This window comes from Polyodon spathula, chromosome 32 (assembly GCF_017654505.1).
Source record: "Polyodon spathula isolate WHYD16114869_AA chromosome 32, ASM1765450v1, whole genome shotgun sequence".
Classification (NCBI taxonomy): domain Eukaryota; kingdom Metazoa; phylum Chordata; class Actinopteri; order Acipenseriformes; family Polyodontidae; genus Polyodon; species Polyodon spathula.
Genome location: NC_054565.1, coordinates 4,321,967 through 4,335,560, shown reverse-complemented (window position 1 = coordinate 4,335,560; position 13,594 = coordinate 4,321,967). Strand labels below are relative to the sequence as shown.

Below are 13,594 nucleotides of genomic sequence, written 5' to 3'. Positions count from 1 at the left end.
ATACAAATAAGAACATCCTGACACTAAAAACAGTTTATGTCTGGGTTTCTTAACCACTAGGATATCAGTTGAGAACCACTGAACACTACAGCACCAAAGGTAAAGTGAGATTATCATTATGGCGAATCTAATGTCGGATCCCCAGATTTGACAGTATCCTGCCTCAGCAATAGATTGTTTTAAATGATGCAGAATTCCATAGGATATAGAAAGGCAATATTCCTATTACAACATTCAAAAGAGAGAGGATATTTCTGAAACATGTTTATTTTGCAGACACATCGTCGCATTTGCATATGAATCACAATGTCATCAAGAAATGGCAGTACCATGCTAATCCATTCGATTTTTGTTTTTCAACAATGAATCAAGGAAAAAAATTATCTAGTTAGTCTATAGAACTGTGGGCATGGCTAGGTGTGAAAATAATACATGAACACTGTTGCTAATCAACAGCTTCTGCTATAGTGTGTTGCAAATAAAATAGCTGCACTCTGTTTTCTGAGTATCCATGCTATGAGACATATTATTATGCGCTATGAACAGACTTTTCTCTCTCAATCTCTCTGGTTGTGTTTTCCAGCCAGAAGATGGCCTTATTTAGTAACCCAGTGGAATGAGAGGAGCATATTAGATCCTGTGGAAGCTAGGCAATTACCCCATTTGAATCCTATAGAACATGAACTTAAAACAATAATATCCCAATCCAAGTAATATCCAAAAGTGCTGCCCAACTTGGGGAGGCAGTGTGGTCCAGTGGTTAAAGTCCAGGGCTGGTTCAAATCCCACACCTGCCATTGACTGTCTCACTGTGTGGTCCTGAGCAAGTCACTTAACCTCCTTGTGCTCCATCCTGCAGATGAGTTGTTAAATCAATGTGATAAAGCGTAGTTCACAGCCTACCTCTGTAAAACGCTTTGTGGTGGTGGTCCACTATGAAAGGTATATAAAAATAAATGTATTATTATTATTATTATACTGCAGTCACCAAGAAGAGCAACCTCACATCCCGATGACAACATGGCACAACATAACGCTGAGAAAAGGGGGCGGCATATAAAAAGCTTGCGGTGCACAGTGCTATGTTATGATACTGAAATCTGCCCTGTAACCAAGAAAACAATTCTAAAAGAAAGCAACAGTTGAATGTGTTAAAATCTATTGAAGTTTTGTATTTGTATTGGCAGAACAATAGTTAGATATGTGTGGATTACAATTTGCACATCGACTGCCTAGTCTAAAAAAGGACAGATCTGCCATATTGAACAAAACAAATTAGTAACCACCTTTCTTTATTTTGTAACTCTTGGGAAATTCCACTTTTTTTATTGGGTGTATTTGTGAAAGGCAGTTAACTACATCTTCTATTAAAGTTAGGTATAACCATGTTTCTTATAGTTTATGTGTACACTATTCCTGATGAATTATCTTTGTTGTAACAAGTCAACAACCATGCTACAATGCATACAGACACCTTCTGAGTTGTCTATAAAATGCCATTCTGGAAAAGATTTGGAGAACATTATAGTTCGTTAATTTCTTTGATTTACCTTAATACAGTACCTACCCGCCCAAAAAAACTTGATTGGAGATATGCCAATCTGCAACGAAAAGCAGGGAAAGGGGTTCGATTTGGCACTGAGATCAACATGCAAAACAGTATGTATGTGTTCCCTACCTGTTTAATGTAGTTAGACAAAGCCTTTAAAGTTTCTGTTAATTAGGATGGAAGACAGTCTTTGATTTCTGTATTTGTTTTTATTTCTGGATAAGTCCACAATACTCTCCTATATTATTAAGCTTTGTGATGATAATTGGAGCATCTGTTTCTACAGAAGGGTGCTTTAACATCTGCTATATTAAAAAAGTGATCAAGGCAACTCAATGCCTAAGTAAATGTTTTCCTTGTCCTTGTTTCTGGGAAGCAGATACAGGTGTGTAGGATTCAAAGTGCACATCATTAGTGCTTTACTATGGCTTGGTTATAAACAGTTACCAAAATTGTTTAATTTATAAAATGACAAGTGCATTCATTTCTGTTTGTTTCTCATAATTAGGAAGGCTGATCATGGTCTAGATGCTGTATGTATTTATTATTAAGTGTTTTTGTAACCAAACTCTCCTGCTGAGTTGCTGCTGTAAGGGGAATTAATTGTGTTACACTACTCCTTGCTCAATATCGAATTCTTCATAAACCTATTTCAAAGGCAAACATGTAGGTTGCATTAAAGAAAATCATGTGTGACAAATATGATTTAATAAATAGGTTTATGTACAGTATGACAAAATATAGTGTATGACAAATTCAGTCTTATTGAACGTACACTACAATGCTTACAACAAATTAAATCAAAGGATATTGCAGGAATATTACTCCCTTAGTTTTCACTATATATATATATATATATATATATATATATATATATATATATATATATATATATATATATATACACACACACACACACACACACACACACACACACACACACACACACACACATATATGTGTGTGTGTGTGTGTGTGTGTGTGTGGCAGGGTGACTGTATATATGCAGGCTATAAATAGTATGACAATATCTAATTGTTGATTCATTATTTGCACCAGTGTTGTGCCAAATAATGTCGCCTGGCAGGATTTGGTACCTTAGGTGCCAAATAGTGCCACTGCCAAATAGAGTCACACAATTTTAATAATAGAGTAATAATGTACAACATCACTGTACATGTGCACATTGATTTGTGCAGTTACTACTGAGTGGAGCGGAATACTGTCTCAGATTATTGGAATGTGTGTAATCATGTGCTGAGGATGCAAAAATAATCCTCATTTACACTTTTATAGAAATGTATTTATATATATATATTTTTTTTTAAAAGTGTAATAGACCTAAAGTTAAGATATATGAAGGTTAAGATCCTCAACCACAGGTTTTCACACAAGAATTCAAGATGTACTGAATACATCCAGAGCAAAACCATTGAAATGAGACACTTGTTGGCAGACAAGAGTCAAAGAAGGTGGTAAAATGAACTGATAAATTTTTAATAATATTTAGCAAGAAGCAAAGACACATGCAGACTGCCTGGTGTGTCTACCTAATTCCCAAATTCAATGTTACTGTTATAACATATTTGTGTTCATCAACCCTCTGGCGCCTCTTGCTGGAGTTACAAACAACTTACTCCAGAGCTACACATGTGCATCAAATTGTTTTCACAGCTGTTAATGTATAAGAAACATTATGGTATATTATATTTTAATTCATAACTAGTTTTATCTTGGTAACTACTCAGGATGAAATAACGTGTTGATATAAATGGTCTATTAAAATTTCAACCCGTGTGTATTAGTTTATGCAGGCAGTTAGTTCTGGAAATGTGGCGTGTGATGACGTTAAATTATGTTCGAGTCTTTACTGAAGAAGTTGGGGACGAATGCAAAGCTATCCGCAAATGATAGGTGAAAGCACTGGCTGAGGAAGAGGGGCGCCTCAATAAATAAAACCAATTAAGCCACACGTCATGTCAAACCATAATATGTGTGAACGAAAATATATCATGGAAGGGTACAAGAACCAAAACAAACAATATAAATAACAACAATAACAATAAAAAAAAGAAATTACCAACATTGTTCATATTGTATTTAAGATGAGTATATATATATATAGTCATGCAATCAATGATGATAAATTATTTCAAATAAACCTCAAATAAATTCTCTTTCAGATGCTAATTATTCAAAGCTACACTCCTACAACCATGACAACACATGCATGGTTGGCATCTATTACTGGTATAGTGTAGTATTCTCCCAATCTGTATCCACATACAAAAAGCCCCCCTCGGTATAATTAGATGCGCTTTGTAATGGTCACCCCCAAAGAAGGTCTTTGTTTAATCGTAATAGGTGGGTTCTTAAGTCATCATTTCGGCAGCGTTGGGTGTTTTTTTAGCTAGAGCAAGGGATAGAAGTAATTACTTTTTTGTGCCGCTTGACTGACAAACATTTTTTTGATTTCCAGCCAGCTACGCGGCTTTGACGTCGATAGAGCTGTCGGGTTTTATAAGAAATCACCAGACGATGCGAAGCTGAAAATACAGCCGACCTAAGCCAGATTGAGTTACAGCGCAATTTGAACACTAGCCTTTTTAGGCAAGAGAGGAGCACAGCTGTAATTCCCGCCACCACTACTGGATCCTGATATACGCATTATTCCGCTGACTGCTGCTTCACACGACCGACGGGTTTTGACAAACAAGAACTCAAAGCTTAAACAGAGAGACGAATCTTGATCTGCTCTTGTGACACGTCCAGACAATCGATCTTAACGCCTGTAAAACGCGAGCTGAGTGTTCCTTATTACCCCTCTTGCAGGTGTGAATGTGCGTTTAGCCGCTGCAATCTAGACTTTTGCTTTGACTGGTATTAGACACACCTGTAACTGCTAGGAATTGTATTTTAAATTATATATATATAATTGAATAGAGGGACACGGAGGCACTTGAAATATGGAGCTGTCCACTACCTCGGGTGCTGATTATACAGATCTCTACTCGCGTTTACCTTTCAACAGTTCCTTTCAAGAATACCCGAGCGAGCTATTGTCCAACAGAAGCCTGAACGGCACTGCACGGATCCCAGTGAATGCTATCACAAACATCATAATTGCCATCTCTATCACAGCGCTCTATTCTGTGGTGTGCGTGGTGGGACTTCTAGGAAACCTTCTTGTAATGTATGGGATTGTCAGGTAAGAAGCAATATTATACAATATATGAGCTGAAGTGCGTTTTATTTGAATGATGCAAAACAATGCATTTGAGCAATAAAGTAAATCAAAACAGCACATTTCCCTCTATGAACTATCGTGTATCGTAATGAGAAACATTCAACATGTATTGTCCTACTTATTTATCTATTTCGCAAAATGATTTGTAGCCCAGACACAGTTTATTAAAAGCATTTAAATTAATACACAGATTTTTTTTTTAAAAAACAGAAATCCTAAACAAACGTTTTATTAATTTAACATTCTGCTAAAAAGGTCTATCAGTTGTATGTCCTTGTGTTTCAACGTTTCAATGGCTCAATGTTTCAACACCCACAAACATGCGCATTAACCCTGTATTCAAGCCAGATGATATTCTTAACGCAAGTCATACATCTTTGCCTATACCGAAATAACGAGTTTTATAAAACACTTCCAGCTGAAATAGGTGCCAAACATTTCTGAAAAGTACCTCGAACCCTCCTCTATACACTGATGCAATGCCGCCACCACTCCCTTTTAAGTACCTTTATAACAAACTAACCCTTGACTTGGAAGAATCTTGTTGATATGTATTGATCTCATATACCTTTGGAAACTGATTTCGTATATCTTGATGTGTGGGATCAATCTCAGAGTATTATCACGCTTTAGTTAAATTAAACTGGTTGATAAGTAATTGTTGATGTAACACTGCTTGTAATATTACTGTATACGCTGTACTGATTGATGTTATGCTGAAGTACAGGAGAAATGGTTCGTATTTTTGTGCTGCATACTGCTGTGCATCTTTGTATGTGCGTGTGTGTTTTGGCAATGCTTTTAAAACGTGTGGCAGAAATATTCATAAATATTCAGAGTTCCTTTTTAACTGCTCTACAGTTTATCCAAACAAGCCACAGCCACATTAACACCATTTCCTATTGAAACACTAAGCCTACTTTTTTTTTTTGTTTTGTTTGTAATGTGTATAACAAATCTACAGGCTGCCAGCTCCCTTTAGAATGCACGTAACGTTAAATTTCGACACCTTCATCTTTCTCTGCAGAACCTTAACGACACATTAATCGTGCATGTTGTTAATGAGTTTCGAGTACTACAACTTTAAATCTGAAAATTACTTTTTTTTTTTTTTTTTTTTTTTCTGCCAGTAGCTCTTTTCTCTAATTTAATCTCAGTCTCGGTGCACACTGGTTGTAACTGGACTCTGGGGGTACATAGACATTCTACCGAACAGTGTGAAAACACAAGCAACCACAATGAAAGCTTTCAGGGATTAAGTCAAGAATACAAACACATTGCAACTAGCATCCCAAAACGACGCGTTTTCTGGCTATACAAAAGGGCTCCGAAAACAGAGGAAACACTGCCCCCTAGTGGAGAAAATAAAATTCGCTGTGTTTCTGAGATTTTCCTTTTTTGTTCCATTGCTAAATGTAAGGGTTTCAAAACTGTCCTAATTAACGATGTGTGTGTGTGTGTGTGTGTGTGTGTGTGTGTGTGTGTGTGTGTGTGTGTGTGGCAAAATAACATTTAAAAAACATTTGTTCACAATGTATGCATCAAAGATGGATTTTATAGCGGTTTCTAGTGGCACTGCATGTGGAGGTCCAAGATAAAGCAAGGTACAATTCAGGCAAAAATCAGTAAAAACTGGTAAGGATAATTAAAAACAACAAGGTAATGTATCTGTGAATATTGGAAAAACAAAGAATCCTAGGAACATGGAACAGACCACAAAGTTTACACTGGTGTCCATCTGGCATATGAAGTTCATGGTAACATTTCTCACACCTAGGTGTCCCTTCCTATATTGGGAAAGGTACACATACCCCTATGAATCTGCTTCAAGACAACAAGCTATTTGCTGTTGTGCAGCTGAGCTGCCAATAGTTTGGGGTTCTGCCTTGCTGTCAATCAATTGTTCATGGTCTTTGAAACAGGTCATTGTACTAAATAGCAGGCTATGGTATATGTTACCATGGAAACAGAACACAGTAGTGAAAAGAATACATAACTTTGTAATTTCTGTGTTCATACGTGCAAAAAATATATTCCTATATTATAGACTGCCCAGGATCTCTCAGGCAATCAGAGCACATGTTTCTCTTGTGTTCCGCGACACATCACGGAGAAACCTTATTCATGACATATGCCTGATGTCACCTGATTTAAAAAAAAAAATCACCTCTATTCAACTGCAAAGTCAGTTAAAAACAGGGATATCAAAATCGACCGTGTATCTCAGCCACAATGACATTAGAAAACACATAAGCTATTTTTTTTTTAAACTTATGTATTAATAATAAAGCAGTATATAATAGACTTCTAGGAGGACAGAAATCTATGTAAGGTGGAATATCCACATGCGTATCGCTAAAATTCTACTGCAGCCAATAAATATTCTGCTTTACACAGAAATTAGCCATCCTGTAACCCTATAATTAGGGCCTCTGGTTTTTGTTTTTTCATTTTTTTAAATTAATTTTTTTCAGTTCTTATTTCTATCTATTTTCGAGTTTTATGTAAATCGTTTCCTTTGTGGGGCTTTCACTTTTTATATACTGTATGACGTTGCCAAACTGCACGGGGAAAGTTTTTTTTTCTTTGTAGGTTACTGTATTTTATGTATTTTTTCGTGGGGAAAGGGGTAGTCAACAAACTCAGTAAGCGTTTCCAGTGTGTTTCCGGTGTTTATTGGCTATACACTGATTTTTTTTTTTTTTGTGCATCGGGGGTGTTTTATCAATCCAAAAATCCAAAATCAGAAGCCCTTCCTATAATATACATGTTCTTTTGTCATAATGCTCACTGGCCAGCACCTTCATTTAAAAACAAATCACCACCCTTCTCACTCTCTTGATAACAGTACAATGGAGACAAAATAAATCTCTCCAAGCAATGACACGAACACGACTACACCACTGCTGCCTTTAGAGAATAACACCAGAACAGCCGGCCGGCACTTTCTGGCTCAACATTGCTGTTGAAGAAACATTTTCTAAAGAGCAAGATTCTAAAAATACAAGGGAAAAAAAACAACTGCTGATATAAACCTCACAAAGTTGTCTTCGTGTTCAGTGGAATGAAGAGAACTTCTCCAGATACCTGAAAAAGACTTGGACAAACACCTTCCAAATGTAATCTTGTCAGTAGAAAAGAACAACAGGGAAGACTTTGAGCAAAGCCTATATTCTGAATGTACTGTTTCTTCTTTGGTTGGTTTTGGGCTGGTAATGCATTAGTGGCTGTGTAGTGGTAGCCCAAATATAATCTATTTACTATTAATGCAGAATGACTGAGTATGACATTTCCTCGTCATTTTCCCTCCATTTCTGGCTAAGAACTACCAAAGACAACTACATTAAAATTGCACCAGGACTTAACGGACAAGTAGCCTGATAACCCCAGGCAACACATTCCCCATCCCCAGTTGTACTGCTTTCTTAGAAAAAGGAGAGCATTATACTTATAAGATGGCTTGCTCATTTAATTCTTTTTTTTTACAGAGGAGACTATTCAGGCATTCCAAGATATTTTGTAAGTCAGGAGTCTGTAAGGACAAATGAGCCATAAAATCCTCTTCTCCAAATTGTTCTGTACATTATTTGTTGCCTCCAGATTTTTGACCTGTAGTGTACATTTATAAATGTATACCCCAGAGGCATTGAAAACCGTATGTCTGCTATCATTTTGTTCATTATAGTTTCTGAATCCTTAATAAATAACACTTGGTTTTTGACAGATACACCAAAATGAAGACAGCCACTAATATCTACATCTTCAATCTGGCTTTAGCGGATGCGCTGTCCACCAGCACTCTGCCCTTTCAAAGCGCTAAGTACCTGATGGACACTTGGCCATTCGGGGAGCTGATCTGCAAGATTGTCCTCTCCATCGACTACTACAACATGTTCACCAGCATCTTCACCCTGACCATGATGAGCGTGGACCGTTACATTGCTGTGTGTCACCCAATCAGGGCGCTCGATTTCCGCACCCCAATGAAGGCAAAAATTATCAACGTCTGCATCTGGATCCTCTCCTCGGTAATCGGTGTGCCCGTCATGATCATGGCTGTGACGAAAGCTACAGATAAAGGTGAGCGGTGTGATCTGCCACAAAGCTTTTCATGATGGCACTTTATGCATAGACCATGCCAGATAGACGAAGAGATGGTGGACCTTGATTGTAGATCATACTTGATTCTAATTACATTTTACTTGTAATTCTACAATCATGCATATTTAGTTATTTCTCTGAAGGTTAAGGGGATGCATTCATTTGATTTAATGCGTATAGTACATTAATAAAAGTGGGTGAACACTCATAAAAAAGTATTCACTGACTGTCAGAAAAGTAACACAATTATGTTGAACTCAATGACCAACATCAAGCTGAATTCTGGGCTCTGCTCATGTTTATAGGTTTGATAGTTAGCGTTATTGCATGCAAGTTTTCTCATACTCAGATATTGCATTTCTTTAAGATCAAACCGATAGTGCATCGCCCTGCTCTTGCAAAGTAAACACATTCTCAGCTTCAGAACCTTGGAGGACTGGGCAGGGCCAACACGAATGACCTCTCACGTATTACCCTCACCATTGAGGTCATTTCAATGTTACCTCTAGCAATTGTTACTAAGGGGGTCAAAACAATCAGAAATCAGCATAGAAAAAAGAGGCATGGATCTTATGCTCGTTAACTCCTGTGATTAAAAAAAAAATGCATGGAGATTTAAGTTAGTGTCATGTTATATAAAATGAATACCAGTCTAAGAGCTGGAGGAAACCACTGCAATTACCATACAGAATTACAAACATTTTCATAAAGTTTTGTTCAGATACATGGGGGAAATATGTTCTTTTCTCTAGTAAACCTACCTTGCATGCAACGTACAGTATAGTCAGTTTTGCTGTGGTGCTAGCGGCTGTTACTCTCTCCTCGTGCTTTTTTCCCTGTTGGTAAGATGTTGTTAAAAGCTTTATATCCGTGAATGCAGGGAAGACCTGGCTCTTTTGAATAGTGATTAAGACGCTTACTTGTGGTGTGTGGAGTCGGCAGATCACATCTAGCCTCTGCCCTGTTACACATCATACCAAACCGACTGAAGTTCTCCCTTTATTTTTCTATTTACAGGTAACATCATTTGCATGCTGGAATTCCCTGACCCTGGCTGGTACTGGGACACAGTAACCAAGATCTGTGTGTTCATTTTTGCCTTTGTGGGGCCTGTGCTGGTCATCACCATCTGCTATGGGCTCATGATCCTGCGGCTGAAGAGCGTGCGTCTGCTGTCTGGCTCCAAAGAGAAGGACAGGACCCTGCGACGGATCACCCGCATGGTGCTAGTGGTGGTGGCCGTCTTCATCATCTGCTGGACGCCCATCCACATCTTTGTCATCGTGAAAACCCTGGTGGATATCGACAAGAAAAACCCCTTTGTCATAGCAAGCTGGCACCTTTGCATTGCCTTGGGCTACACCAACAGCAGCCTCAATCCTGTCCTCTATGCCTTTCTGGATGAGAACTTCAAGAGATGCTTCCGTGATGTCTGCCTTCCCTTTCGCTCCAAGATGGAGCAGCACAGTTTCACCAGGGCGAAGAATGCTACCCGGGAACCCGTTTCTGTCTGTGCACCTTCAGAAATGGGGAAGAAACCAGTATGACTAGACATGGATCGTAAGCTGTATGGATCCCGTTCTAGGAGAGTCCAACAAGACCTTCAGTCAGAGGTCACACAAATATCCACTACAGAGTTTTAACCATCAAGACAGTCCAGGATGTCTTTTTTTTTTCCTGAAACGCTTGTTAACTTTTTTGTAAAAGCTTTATTGAATATTGTTCTTTTGCTAATTTTTTTTTTTTGCATCCTAATACAAAACATCTCTCGCATACATCTTGAAATGATCCTATTTCACGAATAAATTAAAAAAATAAAAAGTTTCAACATACTGCATCTAAAGTAACGACTTTAAACTTTTATATTACAGACTGTTTTAAAACTGACAATTGAAGACTGGTGACCATTAGCACTTGTGCTAGGTTGACAGGGTAAGAGTTGCATTGATTGAAAGAAGCACCAATCATCAGAATTTATGATTCTTTCTAGAACAATTGCCACACTTTGAAGCCGTTAAGGTGGACTTTCAGAACTTGAACAAGTCTACAGCACCTTAAGCATATTAATACATTTAAATATCTTTCTTAATGGACCAATGAGTGGCTTGGCTGATAAAATCTGTGTGGTACGCAGGGTGGGTCATACAGCAGAGATTCAGGTCCTGGCTGTGCGTAGTAGGCTGGTCTTTGCTGGGTACCCCGAGGGGAGCGTTGCATTGGCTCTGGCACTCCTGTGGGTTAGGGAGGCAAAACCGGCAGGGACTGTTTCTTCTCATTGCTCTACAGCGAACCCTGCTGGCCAGGCCCCAAATAAGAGAGGACACCTGCTCTCATGTGGAGGGCCGCGCGGTCGGTAGCTCGCTGAGTTCCTGGGTGAAAAAGGAAGCTGGCGAGAGACTCAAGGACCACTTTTTCCTTCGACCGAACTAGCACACTGAAACTTCTGGTTACCAGGGCCATGACTTTGAAGACCAATGGTGCCCGGTTCCACCCCTTAAACCGTAAGGTTAAACCCTCTTTATATATCAATTTATATATATATATATATATATATATATATATATATATATATATATATATATATATATATATATATATATATATATATATAACCCCAAACATTTAAAGTATCACTGCACAATTTAGTGTGTTTGTGCCCACTGACTTTTCCAAGGAAAGAGACATATGGAGAGCAGAACTACATACTACACAGGACAACAATGTCTCAAATGTCATACCCCCAATGACTACATAGTGTACATACCATAACCAAAAAGCTGAAAGAAGGTAACTTACAGTATTTTAGGAGAAATATTTTTTATTTTATTTTATTTTCATTTTATTTTTCTTATGAAGAAAACTGCTTTGCCCATTGCCCATCATCCCCACAAAAACCTAGATCTTCACTTAAAAACATCAGCATGGACAAAGGCTTCTACCATTACATTATCAAACACAGAAGAGCAACATCACAGAATTGTCATAAATGTGACTATACAGCGATAAAGTAGGAAACTACAAGATAATCCTGGCATACTGTGCACATCTAGGCATTAACTATTGTTATATATAGTGCCTTTATTGTTTCAGTTAATACAGAGACAAGGCTGCAGGCATTCATGTCAAGAAAATTGAAACCTTGAGCTTGTCCATCATTTATGAAACTCACCTTCAAAAACATTGACAGAGAATCCACAGTATTGTACATTTTAAGCTTGAAATCATGTCAGTAGGTTTGATTATGCTCTATGGCATTTTTTCCAAAAGCTCTATAACAGTCATTTAAATATTAAGTGATGGGGTCACTGTGTAGCTTTAAGCAGTAGCCAGTGTGTAATACCCATATTTTGCGACATTTAAATAAGTATTGCTGGAAAATCCAAGTTAAGTTAATCTGTCGTTATTGGGCACTCGTACAGTGAATAAACACATTATAATGATACACTGTGCTAGTGTTATGCCTGTATTATATATAAGTACAGACTACATCACAACTGTTTTCAGGATCACCTATCCACCCGTGTAATCCAGTAACAAGTGCTCTGGGAATGTCCCATGTCTTTAATTTATCTGTCATGTGATAGTGGTGTAACATATTGTAAAATAGGTCTTGAATACAAAGTCAATGTTGTCTTCAAAAAATCTTAAACTAATAGGACTGAAGACGCACGTTTTTAACTGTTTCTATTCCTACCTGTTGGTTTGCTTACATAAGCTACCCTGTAACACATACAACAGCAAGTTTTATCTCTATGACAATTTGAACCTGTTTTCATTCTTAAAAATAGTGACAATATCGATTGATCTATCTATCTATCTATCTATCTATCTATCTATCTATCTATCTATCTATCTATCTATATATATATATATATATATATATATATATATATATATATATATATATATATATATATATATATATATAAGGTATATAAATGCTAGACATTGACAAAAGAGTTTTGGTTTCTTTTTAATCACTCGATCGTTTATCGAGTGACTATGACTGAAGGATATGCACTTAATCACCTAATTAGTGAGACAGTTGATTGGACACTGGATATGGAGTGCTATGGATATGGAGGTCCTTTGTTGAATCTTTTATATTGGTTTCTTTCTGTATTACTGAAGAAATGTTTGCTGGGTGTTTAAAGTTATGATTGGAAGTTGTGTATATGTATATTGTTTAAAAAAGCTAAGACAATTGTTATTGTAACTGTTAGACCCAAAGACATTTTATAAAAGGAAGCAAAACTTTAAAAAGCTGCCTGATGTCCAAGCACAGAAAAAGCAGCAAACAGAGCAATTCAAACAATAGATAGATTAAGTGTTGCCAAAAGCCACCATTATTATGGGTGGCTTTATAATAAAGTTCAAAGCTTTTGCTGAGAGGGAAAATAACTCTTAGAAATTTAAAAAAAATGTATAGGTTTCTATAGATCCTATAGATCCTAAAGATGTTTCTATAGATTTTGTAGAAATCTGTAGGAATGTCTATATTATTCCATACAAATGTATATGCGTTTCTACTAAATAGAAATGTATTTTATTATCGTACATTCATATTGTCCGAAAGAAAACAGCAGGTAAAATACAATTAAACTATTGGTTGCGAGTCACCTGGCTAATGTTAAGCTTCCTGCTGCCTGCAATGCAAGGTAAACCCACAACTGTTCCATCCTCGGGAGCTTTAACTA

General features: G+C 37.2%; 1 protein-coding gene across 1 annotated transcript; it reads left to right on the top strand.

Moving 5' to 3' along the window:
* The first annotated feature begins 3,898 nt into the window (after positions 1 to 3,898).
* Positions 3,899 to 11,219, top strand: oprd1a (opioid receptor, delta 1a). Its single transcript, XM_041233917.1, has 3 exons — positions 3,899 to 4,757; positions 8,521 to 8,876; positions 9,915 to 11,219. Exons 1-3 carry the CDS (start codon positions 4,516 to 4,518, stop codon positions 10,442 to 10,444), a joined length of 1,128 nt encoding a protein of 375 aa, XP_041089851.1. The 5' UTR covers positions 3,899 to 4,515; the 3' UTR covers positions 10,445 to 11,219.
* The last annotated feature ends 2,375 nt before the right edge of the window (positions 11,220 to 13,594 follow it).